This window comes from Eretmochelys imbricata, chromosome 10 (assembly GCF_965152235.1).
Source record: "Eretmochelys imbricata isolate rEreImb1 chromosome 10, rEreImb1.hap1, whole genome shotgun sequence".
Lineage (NCBI taxonomy): Eukaryota > Metazoa > Chordata > Testudines > Cheloniidae > Eretmochelys > Eretmochelys imbricata.
In genome coordinates this window covers 43,570,023-43,588,741 of record NC_135581.1, presented here as the reverse complement: position 1 = coordinate 43,588,741, position 18,719 = coordinate 43,570,023, and the positions used below count along the sequence as shown (strand labels likewise).

General features: G+C 50.4%; 1 protein-coding gene across 1 annotated transcript in view; it reads right to left on the bottom strand.

Moving 5' to 3' along the window:
* Window positions 1-552: 552 nt before the first annotated feature.
* The window catches only part of GRAMD2A (GRAM domain containing 2A), a 69,204-nt gene continuing 51,037 nt past the window's right edge, over window positions 553-18,719 (bottom strand). The window contains exons 7-11 of the mRNA XM_077828311.1: window positions 14,683-14,754; window positions 11,048-11,110; window positions 4,300-4,456; window positions 2,765-2,867; window positions 553-664 (exon numbers count right to left, since the gene is read on the bottom strand). Coding sequence (XP_077684437.1) covers window positions 553-664; window positions 2,765-2,867; window positions 4,300-4,456; window positions 11,048-11,110; window positions 14,683-14,754 — 507 coding nt within the window. The remainder of the gene's footprint in view (window positions 665-2,764; window positions 2,868-4,299; window positions 4,457-11,047; window positions 11,111-14,682; window positions 14,755-18,719) is intronic.

Genomic DNA, 18,719 nt, shown 5'->3' with positions numbered 1-18,719 from the left:
GTGCTAGCCTCAGGCCAATGGCAAGAATGCCTCTCACTGGCTCCCTTGGCTGGGAAGCAGCAGCCACTGCTCCTCAGGACTGTCCCACTGCCAAAAAACCAGTCCCAGCGATAGCAATGGGACCTTCCCTGGGTCCCTTGAAATAAAATCCATTCTACGGAGTTGAAGTCAGATGCCTCGCTGCACAAACTACAGGTGCACTTCCACATGGACGTGCAATGAATAAAGTGACCTCTGCACGGTGGGAAGGAGCCCAAGTGCATTACAGATGGTCCACAGAGAGCACTGCGGAAATGCCACCAGCTTCAGGTGGAAGGCAACTGTCACGCTGACGATGCACCAGAGAGGGAGGTTGTGGGCAGGGGGATATATGGGATGTGGGCAGGACACTGCATCTGTTCTGTAATGCACAATAGGATCTTTACTGTCCACAGCCCATAAGCAGGGCCCTTGATTTTATTGTTTAGGCACTCCCCAAAAACAAAGTTTGTACAAAAATGGCCGTGTGGACCCCCTATTTGTAACCCAAGGGTCCGAGAGCTGAGCACTCCCCTACCTCCGGTGCCCGCGTGAGAGGTAGTCCCGATTCAGAGAGCAGAGTTGCTGCTCCAGACGGAAGATCCGGAATGCCAGATATGACGAGGACACAACCAGGAGGCAGATCCTGGGAGCAAAGACAGACAGGAGCTGCGGGTTAGGACTGAAAGCCTTGGAGGCTAAAGCTTTGCCTATAGCAGAGGCTGTGTTTTCCTGGCCAGAGGATATGTGGCCCGAGAGAGGGGGAAGGGACTAAAACCAAGGGGGAGGTTTCTCTATTGGAGACACATTTCTTTATTTAGTTTGTGTCTTTACAGAGCGTCATTCCTTGAGACAGCATGAGATATACGGCACCTCTCCATCTCTCCACGGGGCCGCCATATGCAGCACGTTACCCACCAGAGCTGGGAGTCTAAACTCCTGGGCTGCATGCTGGATATACAGTCAGTCAGTGCTCAGAAAGCCAGCACCTGGGGCTAGACAGGTGTTAGCAATTCCAGTGGGCACAAGGGACCGATTCTCAGTTGTACCAAGATCTCAAGGCCCCTTTCTGGCAGCAGCAATAGGCCTTAAAGTGGTCACAAAATCACTTCTACCAACCATAAGGCCCATTTTACAGTGCCAAAGTGGTGTAAAGGAGCTTCAGTGTAAATGGGAATCAGGCCCATAAAGCAGCAGCTACGTAACGCAGCACCCAGCCGTTCAGACTCAGAATACAGCCAGGGAATTGATGGAGATTTCCCTTAAACGGCATCAGTGCAGGTGAAAAGGGGCTGGAAGCGGAGCCCCAAAGAACAGAAGTTCTCTAAAGCCACAGAACAGGCAGTAGCAGTGCAGGCTCTGCCCCCTTGCCCCCCTGCAGCAAGAGGCTGGAGGAGACTGGACTAATGGGAAGCTAACAGAGCAATCCCCATGAAGTGCACAAATGGCTAACGGTCCAGTACCCCTGGGTGGGCACCTTCCAGCTGGGGAAGCATTAAGATCGGAGTTCCCAGGCCTGGGGCATGGGACAAGCTAGTAAGAGAGCTTCGTACAGATGGCTCAGCACTCGCGAGGGGAGCACAAACACCCTCCACAGTCCAAGTCGTTCCAGGGCAGAGCGTGGCTAACGCAAGCTGAGCAGCCCATGGATAAGAGGAGCGTTTTGGGGGCCTCTCACCTTCTACGGATCTAAATCATTTTCACAATGCAGCCACCTTGCCAACCCTGCTCTCGTAAGTTTCAGCCCAGTGTGATTGCAGAGTGGCTTAGATAATAAATCCTGAAACAGGCCATGCTAGCTCAGCTGTGAGGTATTCAACATCCCTGCTAGGCTCTGCAGCCACAGGGCTACTTCCAACCTTCTGCTGAATTCCTCTGACCACGTGCTTTCTCCTCTCCCCCGCCCCACCTTTACTCCTCTCCTCTTTGCAATCAGCGGAGCTGGCTAACGCTGCCACTCCCATCCCGCACTGATGCTAGCCTGACCCTCCAGCGCAACACACTGGAGCTGTGCTGGGGGCAGCAGAGCTCCGCGGATGCAGCAAAGGCGGCAGCTTTGAGAATTCCTGCGAGGATCTGCATCTGAACCTGACCTGAGGGGAGTTGGGCTACAGAGCTTTTCAGTAGGGCATGATAGAGAGCAGCAAAGAACAGGGATATGGTCGTGTGCAGTGTGGAACAGAATGCCTGCAATCAGAGGCAAACTAGGATTTTATGGGGCCCTGGGCCAGAGCAAGTGGGGGCCTCTCCCCACGCCTTCCACCTGCAGTCCCCCCTGCCCCTCCTGGCACTCCTGCCAGGGAGTGGGGTTGGGGCATGGGGACTTCCCTTGCTCCCTTGCAGGAGCGCCGGGCGGATGGGGGAAGTGGGTGTGCCCATTTTTCTGGGCCCCATTGGCTAATCCACCACTGCCTGCAATCCCTTTTTAACAGTGGAGGAAGCTTCCTCGCTGGTATTCTCTCCCCCTCCACTGCCAACGTGGCTGTGTTGCCGAGAAGGTGGCTCAATCCCAGGCCTTCTCTGCTGCTGGTGTCAACTGCGATGTGGATCTTTGTTTAGGTACTCGACTGAGCCCACATGATCTCTCACAGACCACTACAGGACTGTCAGATGGTAACGACTTTCAGTTGCTATTAACTTGGGTGTGACTGGACCAGTGAGCCCTAGGGAAAAAGATCTGCAGCCAGTGCACTTGGCTCCCCACTCTGGTCCCACGTAGCTGTCTGTATGCTGACTGCATGCTTACAGTACAATGAAGATTTTCAAGAGCTGATAATCAGACGGTCTCAGCTCTGCTACATAGTTTGGTTCCTCCTCCAATTCCTCCTCTTCTGTGTTTATTGCACTTTCTGAAACAAAAGCAAATAGACGCCTAAACGAAACTGGCAGACTGATGGTTAATCCAGCTTAAGGACCCTATTCAATTCTCTGAACCAGCCTCGAACAGCTACAAAGCCCTGATATACCCTGCACTCCTGATCATTCACTACAGCTCTGTCCCTAGGGAAATGCATTTCTAATCCCCCACCCTTTCAATGAGTTTCTCTGCTTCAATTCCATTATACTAAGAACCTGTTCGATACTCACCACATCACCTGAGGGATGCCCAGCACAACTGAGCTATCTCCTTCGAGAGGAAAATGATACTTACAAAGTAAATGCCTTTAATCCTTTGCTGCCCGGTTCAGGCACGAAGGTACCTTCCCAAAGGGCAAATCCTGCTAAGACTCATGGCAGCCATGCACATCAAGGAGAGAAACATCCCTTTCAAAAGCAAGGCTGTCTGGGCACCTTCTGTAGATTTCCTGACCCACATTTCAGGACGGGCTGGCCAAACCCCTCTCACAGTCAAGGGGAACACGGCTTCCACAGCAAGGTCTTCAACAGGGCAATCCAACCAGAGCTAAGCTCTTAGACATGCTAATTACGCCCCAGGCTCAGCATTTCTCTTCTCTCATCAGAGCTGGATCTGAGGAGTCTGCAAAGAAACCTGCTGGCAGCTTTCTGTGCTCTTTCTGCCTCAGACACGTACAGGGCAAGAGCTGCATTCAAACAGGGATCTCCTCTCCCAAGGAGGCGGCTCTGTTGGACAGTCCACTTCAGCTGTGGTCTTGGCTAGGCCTCCTGATCTAGGGAGAGGTCATGGGGTCCTCTCCCTGAGTGCTCCACAGGGGATACAGCTGCAGAGCAATGCACAGCAGCCCCACATGCACCTTCGCCGTTGGTGAATGAGTGTTACATTCCACAGAGCCCACGAAACCGCTCTGACCTGAGCACACCCTTTGTATACACTCTCTCCAGAGCTCCAGTGGGAATATTCCTCCATCAAGTGGCCAGGATTCCCAAAGGGACATTTCTTCACACAAGAGGCAGCAGATACCACTTTCTCCTTCCTTGGAGGTCAGTGCTCTCATCTCCTGGACACTGTTTTCGTGTCCTCCACCCACAGACGGGCACCAGGGCTACACAGGAGCCAGAGGAATGTATTCTCAGTTATGCAGCACCTGGCAGAGGTTTGGTCTATTGGGCTGTGAGATCTAGGAATGCTGAGTTTTAATCCCAGCGCTGACCTGTATTCGTTGTGTCCCTAACCAAATGACGTCGCTCTTGTGCCTCTATTTCCCCATCTGTAAAATGTTTTCAGTGCAATAAGCCAAGCAAACAGTCAAAAGGAGCACAGTGGCCAGAGAAACGTCCCCAAAGGCCAATCACAGCAGTGAACGTAAATACACTGCCGGAGGTGGTTACTAGCTCTAACCCTCTGTCCCCAGCATCCCTCACCTGATACCAGGGGCTCCTCGGAATTAAAAGAGCTCTCCTTGGTGCTGAGGCTGCTGATGGACGCTCGGTGGATGCACTGGTAGTCTGCATCTGGGAGAGATAGGGAGAGAGATGCTGGGGAAACCTTCCTCCACTTCACTTCTGGGACGATCACCTCCTGTGGAAGACACTGAACATTAGCACCACACACCACCACCCCCACTGCCGGCAGGCATCCGAGAGAGCCTGGGCCTCCAGCACAGACCATCCAACACAGGAAGCAGTTTCTAGGAGAGGATCTAAGCCCAGGGTTCTCACTCTGTGAGGCACGTATCTGCTGGGCAGCTGTCTCCAGCCTGTTCTGCACAGCTGCGACGCCCTCTCAAGGGCCTGCCTGGGCTGCCACTACCAGTCACATTCTCTTTGCTTGGATTAGCAGCCTCAGAGACACTAGAAGCACAATACAGATTCTTTATCAAGTGTTGGAGCTGGATTCGTGCCAGGATAGAAAAGCACCAGGGTGGGGGGCAGGAGGGCGTCCTTCCCAGAGCAGACAGGGCTCGGAGAGCAGGTCCATGGCGGAAATACTGGGTGAGATTTTCAGAGCAACCTCAGGGTTTAGACAGATCTCCATTAATCTTAATGGAAGGAAGGGACCATTCTGATCAGCGGGTCTGACCTGCTGCACAACACAGGCCAGAGAACCTGACCCAGGATACCTTGTCGCACTCTCCATCCTGGCTAGCAGCACTTCTGACCCCCCTCGACTCTCTCCCAGGGCACCCCTGCAGTCTCAAGCCTTGTGCCTGCATCTCCTTGGGGTGGACTCCCACTCGTTTCCCGCTCTCAGCCTGGGTCTTGGACTGCAGCGCCCTGTTCCCCAGCCTTGAGTGCTCAGCAGGTCTGATGGGGCGTGGCACCTGCACGTCGCCCTGTGACGGCGTGAATGCAGGGACCAGAGAGTTCTCTTCGAGCATTGTTCCATCTTAACAGCAGGGACACAGCAATGCATAAGAGAAACAGGGTTTTAAAACAACAGTGCGAAGAAGAGCTCTATCTAGCTCAAAGCCGCTCTGTCTCTCTCACCAAGAGAAGCTGGTCCAGTAAAAGATCTTGCCTCACCCCCCTGTCTCTCGACTATTCGGGGACGAGGTGGCTAGGCCACTACCAGGACCATTCCAATAGCCCAGGTAGCGCTGCAGTTCCTAGCGCAATAACCAGGTCAGATACAAGAGGCACAAACCCTCACAGCTCAGCCCCACGGCCGCCACGCTCTAGCTCGGCCGCAAGTTACTGGGCTTATCTTTCAGGCACACGGCCAATCTTGCTTTAAAAGATTCCCAAGTGACGGAGAATCTGCCATATCCCTGGTAAAGTTGCCCAACAGTTAATTACCCTCAGCATTAAAAATCTCCCCTACAGCCTCCACGAAGCATAAACAAAAGAGTGAATTTAAAAATCTTTCAGCATGTACAATTTGTGGCACTGCTACCACCCCCTCCTATGCGATTTCAAACCCAGCTACGCTCCAGCAGACCTGGGCAGATGCAGTTGTTTTATAAATATTTTGACAGATAAATTATATATTGCACAACTTATTTCTGGAGCTCACTATAAAACTCTTCCTAGTCAAACAATGCTAGAGCCTGAGCCAGATTTCTTGCTGGGGTTTAAACGCTTTGTCCCTTTCAGATGTTACCCCAGCCTTGCACTACCAAGGTGCAAGCAATCAAATCAACTCACACCCCCTTTTTCACAACTGCAAACTCTACACTGTGCATCTTGCCTGCCAGTCGCCTGCAGTGAGTGTGCGCCTTTGAATCCTTCCTTGGCGGATGCATGGCCTTATGCTGGAGCCTATGGAGGCCTCTCTGGGGAGCTGAGGTACCGAGACGTCAGGCTGAGTGTACAGCGTTGAATGGTGAGCAAGAACCAGAAGTACTGCAGAGGGTCAGCGATCAGACCAATGTGTCGTGTTTTTCTTTGGCTAAGTGGCTGCACTGCTGATCTGTACCTTCTGCTTGGTTTGCTTACATTAATTCTACAGCTGCAGTAGCCTATCAGCATCTGGAGAGGTGGGCCTCCCTTCACCCCACGCAGATTTCTGCTATTTGGGGGCTATGGAGGGGACCTGACTAAAACACTTCCCAGTTCTCATGCTCACTAGCCAAGTTAAAAATACTGCTTTTGCTTCCTTAATTCTGGAAGTGGAAATTTAAGAGGAGATTCAAATCTCACACTGCTGGAAAACAAGAGAAACTATGCTGGTCTTGCGTTGTTTCCAGTTGGTAGCTCTCAGATGTGGAGGGCAGCCCTTCCTCCTTGGGAAGTCTGCTCTCCACCCCCTTTGGGTTTGAGGAACCCCATGCAGCGGCTGGGAGAGGCGAAGAGCCATCTCTGTGCTGAATCACGTAGGGGCCCCAGTGGGCGGGTGATGGGTGAAGCAATGGCAGGATTGGGCCCTTGCTCTGGGGTGGGGGAACAGTGCCTGGTGTGTGCTGGCTGGGAGATGGGGAGTTCACACAGCCACTCCTTGCTAGGAATAAACTGGCCCCTGTCCAGTCCTGACATGGAGCGGTTGACAGCCACTCCGAGGTGCCACACAATGGGATTTGGACACGAGGCTGTTCTGCTCCGCTCTCCCCATCCTGGTCATCAGCTCCTGCGAGTGTTTGTGGGGAGGGGCCAGTGTCTAGGCCGCTCTGCGGATGTGTGTGCTGAGCCACAGCAAGCTGCGCTGAGCATAAATCCGACTGCCCTGGGCACCTGGAGGGTAGAGGCAGGGTCCTGGTGTGTGCCCTGTGTCAGCCCAGCTCCCCCCGTGCCTCACCCCAGCAGCCAACTGGAAACACCACAAGCCCTGCTCCCTTGTTTTCCAGCCCCCTCGGCTCCCCTTTCTGTGCCGAGACTGGAGAATACAGAGCTCGCGCAGCTGTGTGGGTGAAGTCAGCCCAGGCTAGGGTTTTACAAATGCTTCTTCCATGTGCCAGAGATCCAGAGGTGAGAGGGACGCTCAGAGCCCTGCCAACAGCTCCTCAGACAAGAGGTCTGCTGCATTCCCCTTGACACAGTAGTGAGGAGGGGGAGTAGCAACTGCACCAAGCAGTTAAAGCTATAGACTGATCTGCAGGGAGAGGGACTCATGGGATAGCTTGTCCTTTCCTCCACCTCCTCCTGAACTGGCCAGGTCACTGGTCAGCTTCCAATAAGCCAACCAACCCCTGCACTGGTGTGTGTTCTAGGAGGATGAATCAAGTCATTGTCTTCAAACGAGGGGTCTTCTCTGGAGACTCCTCTTCCTACCCCACCAATTCATCGTCCTCTGCCTCCGGGCTTCTCTCTGCCCTGGAGATTGGATGTGCTCCCTGCAGAGTCCAGCACGGCTCCTGTTAGTCCTTCCTTCCTGCCCCATGGCAGGAGGCGGCTGTTCTGTTAGGCCAGGGAGCAAAAGCCCCACTCGAAGGATCTACACGAGAGGCATCTTGGTGCAAATCACTCACACATGAGCACTGAGTGATTCCCAGAAACCATGTCCACAATGGGTTGCGGAGAAAGCTGTCAGGATGGATTCCTCACGCTCAGCAGCACTACACGACCTGAACTTCCGGCCAGCTGCCAACAATACATATGCTGTCCCTAAATATGCTGTCCCTAAAGCATAACATAGAATATGGTCTCAGGTAAGATGCTGCCAGCTTCTTCAAGTTGGCGCCTTAACCCCCAGCCTCCCTGGAAGCTCTGCTGGATGTGCTGCTCTACTTCAAATCCCAGGCTAGAAAACAAGGTGGGATTTGTGCTCTGGGAATTCCAGCCTGGGGAGCAAAGCATCTCTGTGGCACACAAGAAGGTGCATTGCAAATACTAAGCGTGCAATTGGTCTTACAGATCCTTGTTGGAGGCAGGTAGCTTCACTCGGGCTGTTAAGGGCTTCAGCTACAACAGGACCTTTTAACCGGCAGTTCCTATGCTATTACCCATAATCTTGCCTTGTTCACACTCACCATTAACTTTATCTATAGGCCAGAGCAGCTGTCCCTCATGGGAGGCCTGACTCCTGGAAACTCTGAGCACTTTATGGTGCATTAGGGAAATGGCTAACAGATAATAACCAGTTACTTGGCAAAGTAGAAAATAACTGGCCATGATAAAAGATGATTATCAACACAGTTGTAAAACCAATACAAGAGCTGCAAAAGGATTATTAATCACTGAAAGGGCCTCTGCAGCGTGGCATGAGACCACATGACAGGCCATGTAACATAAGGAGAGGTGAGCAGAAACAGGGCAATGTCTGCTCACATGGACAGAGACACTGTCTAGATCACCTCAATGAGCTGCCTCCCTGAGATCCAGGTGAGAAAACCTACCCCAATGCTGGAACAGCTTTCAGAATGGATTCTGAGCCACTGACAAGCGCGCCAGGGCTTCCCTGACACTGTCACAGCCAGCAACGAGAGCGCACGGAAAGGAAACGTACGTGGATCCTGCTCTGAGTGGATGAAGCAGACACAGCTGAGCCAGCTTGGGCCCACGAATCACAGTAGCCAAGGCTCTGGGTTCTCTCATTTCAGGGCACAGAGCCCTCACTGTGAGACAAGGCTTTTTAAAATTAGGCCCCAGGAGAGAAGAGTCATCCCATTGTTACAACAGGATCCCATTAAGGTGGGGACCCCAGGGGCTAGAGCACTCAGCTGGCCATAGACAGACATTTACTCTCCCGGTCACTAGAGAGACTTTGCAGAGAGCTGAAGGGCTTTGGAAGGCGCCAGCCTGGGCTGAGCAGATGCGATACTTTCCCCTTTAGCAGTCTGCAGAGATTATCTGACTGCTCCCTTCCACGGGGCAGCCATTCCCCCGCAGTGCACACAGAGAGACAGGTCTCCATTTCATGAAGGCTGTGAGAGCTTTACTTCGGAAGCTGCTGTTTCTAAAAGTGACGCAGCCTTGTGTGACAGCAGCTGCAGAAAACGAGGATTTCTGAGAGACCGGTGCATCTCAGTGCTCCTTGCACAACACAGAGAAGCAGAAACACAGCTTCTCTGGGGCACACAGCTACCGTGCGGTCACGAGCTTCAGAATCAGGCCATTACAAGAGAAGTCCAGTGGTCAAAAAATCCAACACTTAAAAGCTGTTGTCCTAGCCCCAGTTAACCCCTGCTGGAGACTCATTTCCTCTGCAGTGACTTGCATACCAACAGCATTGTTCGTGTATGTCAGTCTCTCTCTGATTAAAACAAACACCTGTACAACCACCAAGTGGTACACACACCTTATCTGAGTAACTTGTGCTTGTACTGCTGTAGCCCTCAGCTCGCTTAGCCCCAGGTCCTTCCAGCAGTTAATCAACATCACGCGAATGTAAAACAGATCGGAAGCCCTTTGGTCTTCCTAGAACACTACTGGGTGTTCTACCACCACCACCATTCTCTGACTTTCCTCACCGCGGCTCAGGAGGTGTCTGTATCGAAAACTTGATACATCTCAGTGAAAACGTGTCTTGACCAGACTGATTTATTTCAAAACTCGGGAAACATCTTTGACAATTTCCTACAAGACACTTGCTGTTCAACCAGCAACAACTGGGACGTTCCAACAGTGCTTGTAAGGTCTCAAGCCGTGCAGCTGCCATAGGGATTTCACTCTGGGAGCAGCACAGTTACCTGCCCTAAAGGCAGAGCTGGTCGGGAATTTTTTAACACCATGTTTTTTCGATTGGAAAATTCCAATTAGTGGAAAGGAAATGTCACAGAAAAAGATCAGTTGCAACTAAACTTTCTTTGGGAAGGTTTTTCAGGTCCAGGTGAAAGAGAGAGACCCATCACCCCAGAATAGTCAATAGCATCCTGGGCAGAGCACTGACATCCCAGGGGAGTGCCCTTGCCACCAGGCTATGGGGTATTATGGGGTGGCTCTCATTTGCTCGCTCTCTCTCTCGCTCATTATTTCCATGAAAAATCTGAAAAGCTCCAGTTTTTGTTCCAATGCAGAATGAAGTCAAATTTTGAAGCCACAAAATTTGTCACAAAATGGAATTCTTATTTTCCAGCCAGCCCTACTGCTGCCAACATCTTTGTGCTTTCTGGTGTGCTGGGATTTTCATGTAGAGTTATTTTCCCTGCAAATACAAATAATAAAAATAAAAGCTGATCTTTGAGTCTGATCCGTTGGTGAAATGGTTGAACAGAAAGTTTAAGAAGAGAAGAAGTTTTTAATCTATTGGGATTTTTGCTCATTTAATCATGTTCCCCGCACGTTATGAGTGTTTAGGACTCAGGCCGCTTTATTCAATTTGAAGATCTCCGCTCTAACCAGCAATGAAGAAGCTGTTTGAATGTCAAGCAGATTTTATGTCTATTAACCTGGACTAGACACTTGAACATGAGCCTTCAATTCAGGCATCAACACAAGGTTTTCCAAATGATCCCCTTCACACCATTAATATCCATTTCTGTCAAGTCACACTGGATTCTGTCAAAAGATCCTGCAGGCCATGCTAAAAAATGGAGCATAACCATGACCTTCCCTAACAAACAACGTTAAACATGATTTTGGCTGTGGGAGGAAGCAGGCAGAGGAGCTGGTGTTCACCACACTCCAGTGCTGCTTTTGGCAGGTTCAAAGTGCATGGGGATTTTATTAAACTTCAAACAGATGCTTCACAGCCTGCAGCATTAGTGCCCGTATGGTCACTGCAGAGGCATTTTACCAGGGGCATTCTGTGATATTCTATTGTAGTTATTGATTCCTTGTTTGTAAATATGGCTCTTACCAGGGATACAGAATCAGGTTCGTCTGTGAATTCTTTCAAACTCAAACTCTTCTTACTTGAAACCTGGAAGAGAGGGAGGAGCAGATGTTACCGACTCATCACCAGGGGATCTCCACTTCTCTGCTGGAAGGCACTGAATGGAGCATCCTGACTAGGACACTCCGCTGCCCCTCTCTCCCCCAGCAGAAAGTTATAGTAACTCTGGGTTCCAAAGCTGCTGGCGAGCCTGTTAAGAACACTGCCTGCAGACAAACTTGCCATGTGCAAACCCTTAGGGGTTGCCGCTCCTGTACATGTGACTTCTGGAGAAGGGTTTCTGGCAATGGGTTATTCCAATGGAGACAGAGTGCTCAGGCTAGACTGGGCTGGAGAAGAGGTGAATGAGGAGTCAGCAGCATGCAAGTGTTTGTTCTCATTTCCAAGACTGAACAAAACCAACATAATGTAAAGACACTTTGGCAACAATCTGGGCTTGGGGAGGATGTCAGGAGCTCCCAGCTTTGAGTCCCAGCGAGCCAGACCCATGACCAGGCTTTGGGTAAGTCATTTCCCCTCTCTGTGCCTCAGTTTCTCCTCCCTGTAAAACAGGTAACACTGTCTGGGGGGGGGAAGCAAAAACTCCTGAGGCAGAGTTATTGGGTTCCATCGAATTTGGCCGTCAGGATGAATCAGCAGAAGAACTCTACAAGTCCATGGACGATCCTAGCTCCTTACAGCCTGTTACATGCCAGAGGCACTTTTCTGGATTAAGCGTACGTCTGAATTAGACTACGCACCCAGATGGCTCAGAATAAAGACATCAAAAATAAGGTGGTTCTTTGGAGGCTGTTTATCCTCACCACCAGGTTAAGGACTGATGGATTTCTTCCCCTCAGACTTTTTTTTTTAAATTTCCTCTAGGATCTAATTTGTACCAGGGTTTTTATTCCAACATTTAAAAGCCCTGTAAAGAAAGTGTAAGAACACAAATCCTGGCAGAGCCAGTGTTCTTATGCTGAGGTTATAAATAATGCACATGCACACCATTAGAGCAAAGAAATTCCCTTGGATTCAGCCTAATTTATCAGTGACCCAGAAACTGCTGTAACTGGTGGCAGCAGAAATTCAGGCTCTCTTGTGATGCGACATGTGAATTATGTATCACGGGCCAGATTCTGCTCCCGGAGAAGACAATGGAAACAGGATCAATCCCAATGTTATGACATTAGCCGCCAAGTGGATTTTCCACAATGTGAGCTGCCACTTGACAAAGACCATCTTCACTTCCAGGTGTAAACTGAATTAGGGACAGTGAAGGCAAGGTTAGAGGATGGCTCGGACAGCTCAAGCAAATGGAGCATCCATAATGTTCATCCAGGTGGGGTTTGAACCTATCCCCCCCAACCCTGCAAAAGAAGAATAAAAAAAAATTAAAACCCAACCCCAGAAGTGAGTATGTTTTAAAGTTAAGAAAGGCAAATGGGTGCTTTATAAAATGCAGTGTATGACATGAGAGAGACACAAGGTGGGTGTACTGGACCAACTGCTGTTGGTGAGAGAGACAAGCTTTCGAGCTCTTCCTCCGGTCTACTCCAAAGGCTGCGTCTCTCAGCATGGTAGCAATAAAAGGTGTCACCTTGTCTGTCTAATATGCTGGGACCAACACGGCTACACCACCACTGTATAGAACCATGGGCAGTTTAACAGCACAAGTTAGGATATGTGATTCAACTCCCACTGAGAAGTCCAGTAGCAACACTGCACTACTGTGTGTGTGTGCATGCAGGCGTGTGCACACACACACACACACACACACACACACAGGTAGGAGGCAAATTACCTGGACACATGTATTTCCTTATATTAAGCATACACAACTTTCCATCTTCAAAGCACTTTAACAAATTCTCACTCCCCCCCATGCATGATCCCTATTTTACAGATGGTGAACCGGGCACAGAGAAGTGCAAGCTCATGTCAGTGTTAGATCCAAGGAGGGTGGTCTTGTTGCTGAAGTGCAGGACTGACTGCCTGATGCTTTTATTCCCAGCTGCCACAGATTCCCATATGACCCTTGGGCAAGTCTCTTAGGCTTGCCACACCTCAGCTTCCTCCTCCGTACGATATTGCTGACCCACCTCACAGACGTGCCGAGGCCGAGTTAAGTCACGTTTCCTGTATTCGTTTATTTGAGGGCGACAGATGGAAAAGCCTTATTGGAACATCCTGCCCATGGCTATGATCTGGCTCAGACATCATCCCACTCTCCAGCGGAGTCACTTCAGTGACTGCCCAAGAATGAAACATTTGGTGAGCTCTGCACTGCGGCAGAACGCACAGCACTCAGACAGAGGTTTACACAGCAGCCATCTATGTAGGCACTGGCTTAATAGGAGAGGGGATTTGTCTGTGTTAAGGGCAAGAACAGCTCAGCCGTTCTGCTCCCCGAACTGTGAACGAGAATCTGAACAGCAGGTTTATCCCCAATGGCCTGGACTCACTTATTATGAATGGAAACATTGAGGTACTAGCATTCCCTGCATGGGGCCTATCTAAATTAAGGTAGCTGGGGAGGGCTGGTTGATCTAACGGAAGATTCCACCTAGAGGAAACTAACCTCAGCAGCCAGGAACATGCTCTCTCACCCCAGGCCATATCTAGGCATAGTTGGAGCCACACGAGCATTCTGGAGAATGTTGGGGAGGTTTGAGGAGCTGACTGATAGCTAGGGCATACACCCAGCTTGATACGATCATTTGCTCCAAGGCACGGTTGCAGAAAAGGGGTGCTGCCAGCTCCCCCCCCTATTCAGGGAGGGCAGTGCCTGCTTGGCACTGGGGCCTGTGCCGTAGGACCGATGTCCTGGAAGCCTTTCCAGGTGGAGATAATCTCATGGATTTATTATGGTCCTGATTTCTGAATGCCTGTCTTTGGCAGTACTGCCATTTGCCAGCAGAGGGCAGTAGATCAGCCTCCCGCATGTCCCTCCCTTAGGGCCTGTCCCTGGGGAGTCTCAGCCACAGATGCTGGCACATGATGCTCCCCAATGGGGACCATGGCATCCCCTCTGCTCCCACTGTCCAGCATTTGAGACAGCTCCTCCAGCACTATCAACGCATCTAAGCCCTATGGTTCTGTTGGGGGCATCCGTCGGTTCCTATCATGCAGGGACAGCCCAATGCTCCTCTCTCATCACTAATCCAGGAACCATTAGTAACAGGCATTTGAAGCTGGGTCGCACAAAGTCACAGGGGAAGATGCTCTTGCTCCCGTGCCCATTCGAGCTGCTCCTCCATCGCCGGCGGTGGATGTCCAGATCACCCTGCCTGCATCTGCGCCACTGGGCGGGGGAGTCGCAGACCGGTGAACAAACAAAGCCATGCAACTTTGAGACATGAGGCTGCAATGTTTGATCCGTCAGGCAAACCCTCCAGAGTCCGCTCTGCAGCAGCGTCCAGGACAGCGGTTCCCAGGGGACACACAGGGAAAATGCAGAACCTTCCACCATCCCAGAGAGGGGACACGTCACACAATGCATGTGAGCAACGGATACAGTGCTGCCACCGTCCAAGCACAGTGCTCTCAGGGCACGCACCTCAGCCTCCCTCCAACCAGCTGGCAGGAGCTACTGGGTTTGTGATGAACTAGAAGGGTACCTGTAGGTGCGTGCAGACTCTCCTCAGCACATCATACACGCTGTCTCGGGAGATCAAGGACACAAAGATGTACTGAAAACAAACAGAGAGAGAGGCAGCAGTGAGAGGCTATCCCCGTTCAACACACGACATCGGCCCGGAGACACAGGCTCCTCTCTCCGCTGGGATGCTCAGAGTTAGAGCCAAGAGCACACTGGAGTTCTGGTTCCGGTTTCACAGTGTGAGCATTTAATTGCTCACCACCACGCTAAGCGCTCTGTTGAGATGCACAGGGGCAGGTTACAAAGAGCTGGTGCTGCAGCCTGTCGTGTGGCACACTCAGCTCAGCGTCATGCTGATGGACATGGCAACAGCTCGTTTTGCGAACAGAAAAGCCACCCGCAATGGCATTATGGTTCCGTGCAGAACACCAGGACCGGCGACATTCCACTCCCAGAGGGGAGACAAAACTCTCCTCCCACTCACACCAGGGGCAGTTTTGTCACCGACTTCAGTGGGAGCAATTAGGCCAACAGTGGGTACCTTGAAAAACCCACCTTTCAGGTCACTAACAAAGCAAATGTAAGGTTTAAGACCAATAGGACTTTGCTTCTATGTACTGTAGAGTGGCTTTCAGCAAGTGCTCAACTCTAATGGGTTCTAGAGAGCGTGTCTTCAATCAGCACTAAAATGCAGCCACCTCTGGGGTGGTATATCGGATTATCAGTACTAGTACTCACTAATCATAGAATTTGGACCGGAAGGGACCTCGAGAGGTCTTTTAATCCAGTCCCCTGCACTCATGGCAGGACTAAGTATTATCTAGACCATCCATGACAGGTGTTTGTCTAACCTGCTCTTAAAAATCGTCAATGATGGAGATTCCACAACTTCCCTAAGCAATTTATTCCAGGGCTTAACCACCCTGACAGTTAGGGAGTTTTTCCTTGCTGTGATTTAAGCCCATTGCTTCTTGTCCTATCCTCAGAGGTTAAGAAGAACAATTTTTCTCCGTCATCTTGTAACAACCTTTTATGTGCTTGAAAACTGTTATTGTGTCCCCCTCAGTCTTCTCTTTTCCAGACTAAACAAACCCAATTTTTTCAATCTTCTCTCATAGGTCATGTTTTCTAGACCTTTAATCATTTTTGTTTCTCTTCTCTGGACTGTCTCCAATTTATCCACATCTTTCCTGAAATGTGGTGCCCAGAACTGGACACAACAGTCCAGTTGAGGCCTGATCAGTGCAGAGTAGAAGAATTACTTCTTGTGTCTTGTTTACAACACTCCTAACACATCCCAGAGTGATGTTTGCTTTTTTTGCACCAGTGTTACACTGTTGACTCATATTTAGCTTGTGAGCCGCTATTTCTTCCAGATTCCTTTCTGCAGTACTCCTTCCTAGGCAGTCATTTCCCATTTTGTATGTGTGCAAATGATTGTTCCTTCCTAAGTGAAGTACTTTGCATTTGTCTTTATTGCACTGAATATAATGTAGGAAAGGAAATGAAGAATGACTATTTCACTTGCAACTAGGGAGGACATTAGACAGGTAAGAGCTGGGACTCCAGCCAGGACGCTAGGGCTGGTCTCTAACTCAAGGAGAAAAGTGAGATAATTAATTAGTTGGAACCACAAGTGCGGGCTTCTAATTTTCCCTGTAGGTGCTCAATCCCCACCCCACCCCTTCTCCCAAACCCCCACTCTTGCCTCGCTTCTTCCCGTCCCTGCTTTACCCCCATCCCCGACCCCATCCACCTCTTCCCCAGGCCCTTCCTCTGCTCCGCCTCTTCCCACCCTCACTCCACCCTCGCCCTGTTCTGCCCTTTTCACTGAGTGCGCCTCATCCCCACTCCTCCCCCTCCTTCCCAGCGCCTCCTGCATGCCGCTGAACAGCTGTTCTGTGGTGTACAGGAGGTATCGGGAGGGAGGGGGAGGAGTTGATCAGCGGGGGCTGCAGGCGATGGGAATGGGGAGTAAGGGGGGGAGCTGGCTGCCGGTGGGTGCTATGCACCTGCTAATTTTTTTCCGTGGGTGCTCCAGCCCTGGAGCACCCACAGAGTTGGTGCCTATGGTCAGAACAGTCAGAGTTTTGGTGTTAAATTTTTCCCCAAAGGCAGAGGCTCCAGCATCGCAAGGCCCCAGCGTTGTGTGGGCCATTAGCAGTACTGAAGCCTGTATAGGAAGAGTTCCACCTACTTCACCATTTCCTACCATCAACAGCAGGACACATCGCTGGCCACCCGCTTGTATTCTGCATGGTTACCCTCCAAGTGAGGAGCCCTGTTCCTGTGAGAGAGCAGTGCACGGAAATTTACACGACCCTTTTAGAAAGCAGGGTTCTTGCAAAGTTTGCTCGACTACACAGCAGAACAGAGCATGGATGGGGAAAAGTGTCTGGTGCGTGCACATAATCAGTGGGAAAATAAGTAAGTGACAATACCATTTTCCCCCAGAGAGCCCAGCTTAAAGTCTTTTATCTCCCACTGTTAAAGATGTCACTGCCAAGCTGGGATTTCCCAACAAGGGGCTGTTTTCCATGCTGCTTAGCTTTGCTCTCACATTTTAGTGCTAGGAGGAGGGGTGTACAGAAGGCTGGCTGTCTCCAGAAGTTCCTTCAAGCTGATGAGTTTTGCTACAGATGAAGCTAACGCTCACTTCAAAGTGTCTGTTCTATTATAGATGTGTCCTCCTCTGCACTCCGCATCCCTTGCACAAACAGCGACTTGTTTGCTGATTAAGTGGGGATTTCATTTTTTGAAGCACATTAACATTCCAAACCAGGTTTTTAAGTCTCAGCCTCCTATTCTCTTCCAGCTGCCATTCCCTATGGGATACCGTGTCCAGGACAAGAGCATCTGCAGGCTATATCTGATCGGTCATTCAGAAGAGAAGTGGCTGGATTTAAGCAGAAGCATTAGAGAATTCTGCTCACAAGTTCAGATGAACTGGCTGAGCATGCGGGCAGGTCACATGCCTCTTGATGTTATTATTTCAGGATGCCGAGTTCAGAGGACAAATACGCAGAGACTTGACAGTGTGAAAGGACTCACAACTAGAGGGGTTGGCACACAGCGTTCTTTTTAAATGTTCAGATTCAACCGTTCTGCAGAAGAATCCCCCTGGTTCAATGGCTCTCCCCATCCTTTCCAGACCCCCACCCCAAAATCAAATTTAAAAACATTGAAAGGTTTCAATTTTTCAATTCAAAACAATTGCTTGGTTTGAATTTTACTTCAGTTTGATTTTGAAAAGGATAAACTTGAAAGCAAAATGTTCTGTTCAACCCCCAGCATTGTTAACTGTTTCGATTCAGCCACCGGACTGAAAGGTCAATCATTTGCACAACTCTGCTCTCAAGTTGTGCTGGTTTGGGCCTTTGGAAGCCGTGGGGAAGAGCTGGCTAAAGCAGTGCTGGGGCCTAGGACATGGTGCTTGTCCCTTCAGTTCAGCAGTGTTTCAAAATCCCAGCATGGGGCCACGGCTGCCAAGGGGCCAGCTGAGAGGAGACATCGTACCAAGGGCCTCATCATCTGCGCTCTTTAATATTCCATGGGATCCTTTGCAGAAGGAACATTAGCTAGATCTGAACAAAACTCACATAACACAAGACGCTGGGCACAAACCTGGATAAGTCCCCCCCGTTTCTCTTGGGTGTTGGGCTAATGGGGTTGCCTGGAAGCCAAGAGGAAGGTAACCAGGTTCAGCTGGGTTTCACTTTGTGTTCGTCACAACAACAAAACATAGTTCACGGGCAGGGGAAAGGGGGTGAACTGAAAGCAAAGATTCTCCCAGCTGTAGTGTCTGCCCTCAGGCCCTAGCCAAATTCTAGTATGCGAATGACATTCTGCCTCCGCACACATCCCCTGTGGTTCCAGTCGGGGATGCGAATCTTCTCTTCATTTCCTGGCCTAAATTGTGTAGTGTTACTGTAAGCAGTTATGGTGCCAAGTATCAGAGAGGTAACTCCGTTAGTCTGTATCCACAAAAACAACAAGGAGTCCGATGGCACCTTAAAGGCTAACAGATTTATTTGGGCATAAACCTCCTCGTTGTTT